Here is a 5,533-nt window from a genome sequence, read left to right as displayed (position 1 = left end):
CGTGCGCCAGTCACTGCAGGCGTGTGCCTGGGCCACCGGCCTCTGGGGCGCTTCACTTTCCCAAAAGTCAGATTCACTTGTTCGGTTTTATACATGAATGTGTTTTAGGCAACGAACAGTTTTCATCTTTCACCTGAATTGTGTGCCGACGTGCGTTTTCAGTTTTTAAATAGCGGCAGGAAGAAACCGCGACCGTGCCGGCATATTCCAGCAGCAACTCTCGGGCCTGCGGGCACAGCGGCTCAGCCGCCTGGGCCGGGGCCGGGCAGCGCGCGGCATTGGCAGGACGGGTGGAGACGGGAGGCTCTGGGCTGGCGCTGGGCCCGGGGGGGGGCCGCTTTTGCGGGTACAGCAGGCACCCACACCCGGTCAGGGACAGCCCGCCCCTTCCTGGGCCCGCTGTCCTGCTGCGCTGTTGCCCGGCCACCACTGGCCGCACCACAGAGGTGCTGCTCAGACGGGATCGCCACAGGTGACCGCCGCGGGGGGGAAGCGGCGTCGCAACCCAGAGGTCAGTCCACAGGGCAGAGGGCGGCACCGCGCCTTGCGCTGCCCCGGCAGGCCGCCTCTGGAGGACTCCGAGGGCGCCCGCGGGCCCGGGAAACGGGCACAGCCCTGGCGGGGCTGGCAGCACCCTGGGGGCGGCTGGCGTGGCAGGCCCCGGCCGGTGTGCACCGAGGAGAGGCGCCCAGAAAGCCAGGGGGCTGCGAGCGCGCCATGCCCGCTGGTGGAGGGACGTTCGGGCAGGACGGGGCTGGGGCGGTGAGGGGCCGTCCGGTCACCGCGTTCCACCCCAGTGTGAGTGGCCACCACGAGGGCCGGGCACCACGCACTGAGGGTCTTGAGACCGCGCCAGCCCGTGGGGCACAGACGGCAAGGGGTGGCCGAGCCGGCCCACGGGCCGCGTTGCCAGGGCGCAGGAGCCTGACGGCTGCCAGGTCTGAGCCTGGCTCCCGGAGGTGGGGCGCCCCTCACCCTGCAGTTCGCGTCCCAACCTGCAGCGGGTTCCACCAGCCTTGTGAGGGCGACAGAGCAGAGAAACTGCGGTTCCGGCACCCCAGCCGGAGGACCCCGAGCTCCCCAGAAGGGGACGCCCGCTAACTCCCGGCTTCTGGGCCAGACAAAATGAAGCCTTGCAGGGGGCCGCTGAGAAGTGGGGAGGCCCCTGCAGACAGCCCCCCAGCCCCCAGGCTGCGCCCCGATGCCGGGCGGCTGCGCGCTCATGCTCGCAGCTCTGGCGCCCGCGGGCAGCGGAGGGCTCCCACAGCGGCAGGTGGCCGGCGCCTTTACCACAAAGGACAGCCGGGCCGGCGGGCTGGAACGCTCTGGAAACGGGCTCCGGCGGGGGCCAGAAGCTGCCTGTCCTCCCCACCCTGACCTGATTTGGTTTTTCTCTTGTATCCAGTGGCTCTGACAAGAAGCCGACTTACTGCGGCCCCCAGACGCTGCTGCAAATAGGATGCGCGTCTCTCAGGCTTTGACTCACCCGGCTGCGCAGCGCTGGCTCGCCGTCCCACGCCAGTGCGTGCACTCAGGCGGCTCCCGACGGGCTTTCACGCTGCATGTGACTCGCTCTCACGTTCACTGAGCAAGACACTGCTGTGCGGGCTGAGTTTTGGGGGGCCGAGGCCGGGGGTCTGAGCCTCGGGGGGCTGTGCCTAGGGGGCTGATCCTTGGGGGGGGCTGAGCCCTGGGGCGCTGAGCCTTAGGGGGCTGCGCTGGGACTCGGCGCCTGCCCAGAAGAGGGGTTCAGGGAGCGGATACATGATTCAGCCGGGTGAGGCGAAGCGCTCTGCGGCCTCGGGCCTTCGTTACAAATAAACTGGGAGAACCCAGTTGCTCACGACCACTCTTCTCTCAGACTCACAGAACTGTCATTTTGCTTCCCACCCGGCAGCGTTTAAACGATAAGAGACCGTCTCGCACCACACACGCCAGCAGCTCGGAACAATGCAGCCCACAGCTCGCTCACTGTCTTCCTCTCGGCGTCACAGGCTGTTCGTGCGGCTGTACCCCCCGTTCCCTGGATACAGGAAGCGCCTCGCTGCGGATTGTGTGGGTCACTCCAGTCACACGTGCCACTGCAATTCACGGGACACGCGGCCAGTGCTGAGCGCGCCCTATTTATAGAAAGGCTGCATTTGCTGGCGTGTGCTGTCCCGACTGACCAGCCACGAGATACCCCATGTCCTGAGGACGTGCGCGGAAGACCAGTGATGCCACCGTCACACAGTGCAAAGCGCGACAGCTTCACGCAGCTCAGAGTCAGCGGGGGGAGGGGGCGGAGGGCAGGGAGCGGGCCGGGGGCAAGCCCAGGGCCACGAGAAACGTGCAACACCCCCGGGTGGGCCGGGAGCTGGCTTCTGCACCCCAGCCCAGAAAGGCCGGGCCTGCCTCATCGGGGAAGCGGCCCCATCTCACAGCGGGGCGGCAGGAGCGGGCGGCCGGCGCCCCCAGAGGCCACCACACCTGCAGTGGCCCCGAGCGCGGCCTCCCTGCACTGGGCGCCGCGCGTGGCCTGGCCTCGGAGCTCGGCCCGCAGGAGCGCACAGTCGTCCCGAGGGGGCTGCCCTGGAAACCTGCACTCCTATCTGGGGTGACCTATTAAACCGGCTCCCCGTCTCAGGCCCCAGCCAGACCGCAGGCAAGTCAGGACAGCCGCGCCCGCCCGGCGGCGCCCCCTGGTGGCTGCGCCTGGCTTGGCAGGCGGGGGCCTGTCCCGCGCCGCTCCCACCCAGCCCTCGCGGGCCTGGGGCAGCCTCAGGGCAGGTACCACCTCGCTCAGCTCTCAACTCCGAGCAGCAGTGTCTCCTGACCGACAGACTACGCCCCAAGTAAGTCTGCTGACGAGCGCTGCAGCGGATCGGGAGTTTCGTTCACAGCTTCTGGCCGGCCCAGCGTCGGGAGTTAGACTGCGCGTTCACTGGCCGCACACGACGTCTCCCTTCCCCGGAGGCAAAAGCAGCCCGCAACGTGTGTGGGGGCGGCTGCGCTGGATGCCGACAGGGCACTGGGCATGTTACCCTGCCACTCTTCCCGCAGGGCGCGAGCGTCACAGGAGCAGACGGGCCTGCTTGCCAGGCAACGATGAATCACTGTCTCCGAGCGGCTTCCGCTCCCGCGCTGCCGCGCCACAGACATTCCGCCACACGTCCTCCGAGGCCCCGCAGGACAAACGGCATCTGCCCCCGCCCCGTCCTTCCGCAAGGCGTTTCACCTTTCCTGCTGTGCCAAACATGCCTTTTGGAAGGCAGCGCTGCAGAGGGCGATGGGTCACGGAGGTGGATACCGGCCGTGAGTCCAGACTGGCGCACGCCAGGTCCCCCAGCCGCCAGCCCTGCGGCCGCTCGCCCGGGCTTCTGCGGGCCTCACCGCTCAGCGCGGCCGCGGCCACCGCCGCCTCTTCTCCGCGCGCCCTCCCCCTCCAGAGAACCAAGGCAATTAAGCAAAGAATAATCTAATTATCCGGCTCTATAAAAAGAAGTGACATTCACTTCACTCTGGAACTCTGGCGGCACAGGCGGACCCAGGGCAGAGCCGCTCGCGAGGCAGGCTGCTCTCTGCTGAAAGTGGGCCAGGTAACCAGCGCCCGCAGAGGCAGCAACGACCGCTGGCCTGCGGTGAGCTAGAAGGCGCTGTGCGCGTCCCCGCCGCGGCCCAGGAAGCCCAGGCGAGGCCCGGGGCGGCTGGCTGGCCGGCGCCTCCTGGAACCGCTTCCCCCAGTGACGGCCCCTGCGCTCCCGATGAGGCCCAGTGCCAGGGTGCCCGACCGGCAGCCAGCCTGGCGCCGCTCCCTCAGACGCCCCGGGCCTGTCCGACTCGCCCCGAGCGCCGCATGGGGACGGCTTCCCTGCCACTCGGGCCCTCCAGACCTGGACAGAGGGGAACCCAGTTCTTGACGCCTTCTGTGCTCATCTGCTGCACAGCGGACACCCGTTCTCCGCGCCGCTGACTGGAAAGGCCGGATCAAGCAACCCAGTCCACTGCTGCCATCTGCTCAGGGCGCCTGACTGCCCCCCAGCAACCACCCCCGCCCGCATTCGCAGGGGCCAGTGCGGCCACCTGCAGCCCCACCCGCCCCCCCCCCCAGCACCCAGCCAGAGGAAGCCGCTTACCTGGCACTCGGCGTCCCCTGCCGGCGCGCCCGGTGCCGCCGCCCTTGCTGCCGCGTGGTACGTGATCTCTGCCGTGGCCACGAGGAGTCCGTCGCAGTGGACATGGACGGCCACCGGGCCGGCGGGGAAATCTTGGAAAACACAAGCGAGAGGCGGAGGCTGAGCAGCGACGGCAGCAACTTCCCCAGCCCCCGCGACCCCGAGGGCGGGTCCCAGCGCTCACGAGGGGCACCGGCCTCGGGCACTGTCTTTCTCGGCTTCGCGTTGAAGCCACATCAGAGTGTACTGCACGGGTTCAGGCGTCGGGACACGCCTCGCGATCGGGAACGTACGCTACCATTGCAAGCTGAGCGCGGGGCCTGTCTCCCCACCTACTGATCTCCGTTTTGTGGGAGAACCTGACGTCACCGTTACACAACGCTTCAGCATTTCCACACCTGCAGTCACGCAGAAGGCGGGTGTGCGCCGCTGCTCTCTGCTCTCGGGAGGAACCTCCCCACTGACTGGAGGCAAACTGCTCCAGACTGTGGGGAAAGCGTCGACCCAAGTCACAGGCCTTTGAGTCGGCTCATTACCAGGAGCAAACGCTGGGCAGGCCGAGGCCTTTCGCCACCCTCCCGGGCCTCCGGCGCCCTCCCGTGAAGAGGCCACCCCGCGCGAGACTGGCGGAGCTACGGCCCCGGGAAGCGGCCGGCCAGGACGCGACAGGCAGGCCACCGCGTGTTCTTGTCTCAGAAGCAGAGAAGCCTCGCTCTTACGGCTGCCGACACCGCCACGTTTTGTCACGGAGCGAGCTCTAGATCCTGGAAAACTCCTACCCAAACGCCTGGGCTTCAATAAACCGCCAAGTCGAAGCCCGAAAGCCAGGTCCGACCCACCCACGGAGATCTGACACTCGAGAGTTCTCAGGAGTTGAAAGTGGATTTCACGTTATCTCATGAATTCAAGCGTCGCTTACCTTACTGAGGGAAATGTAAAGGCAACAAGAGCAAGCTTAAGCCTCACTGGGTCAAGAAGATTTTGTCCTGGACCGTGTGAGTAGAAACCTAAGCAGTGCAGCCGAGAAAAGAAGGCGCAGAAAGTTCCAGCTTGCCGAGGTGGGCCCCACCCAGGGAGTCGGTCCGGGGAGGTACGGAAAAGACAACACCGAAGACGAAACCCCGCTGCCTAAAGCGGGGTTCACGCGGAAAGGGGTTGCGGCGCCGGAGAAGCCCGCCCCCCAGGACGGAGCCGCGCTGGCGCTGCGTCCCGGTTCTGGTGGGCACCAGAGAGCCCAGCGGCCTTCTGCCAGGGCGCCGGGCACACGGGGGCCGCTGGGCCGCGGTGCTGGCCGAGGGACAGCAGCCCACCGCGGAGCCTAGTGAGGGAGCGCGGACAGCCGAGTCGGCTGCTCGGAGGGTGGCGCCACTGCTGAGGAG

At 67.5% G+C, this 5,533-nt stretch overlaps 1 protein-coding gene across 1 annotated transcript in view; it reads right to left on the bottom strand.

Moving 5' to 3' along the window:
• The window catches only part of BANK1 (B-cell scaffold protein with ankyrin repeats 1), a 72,497-nt gene that overhangs the window by 28,211 nt on the left and 38,753 nt on the right, over nucleotides 1–5,533 (bottom strand). The window contains exon 13 of the mRNA XM_012727725.1: nucleotides 4,116–4,246. Coding sequence (XP_012583179.1) covers nucleotides 4,116–4,246 — 131 coding nt within the window. The remainder of the gene's footprint in view (nucleotides 1–4,115; nucleotides 4,247–5,533) is intronic.

The sequence above is a fragment of the Condylura cristata genome, unplaced genomic scaffold, assembly GCF_000260355.1.
Source record: "Condylura cristata isolate star-nosed mole 26May11 unplaced genomic scaffold, ConCri1.0 scaffold00021, whole genome shotgun sequence".
Lineage (NCBI taxonomy): Eukaryota > Metazoa > Chordata > Mammalia > Eulipotyphla > Talpidae > Condylura > Condylura cristata.
The sequence above is the reverse complement of the archived record's forward strand: the minus strand, read 5'-3'. Positions and strand labels throughout refer to the sequence as shown.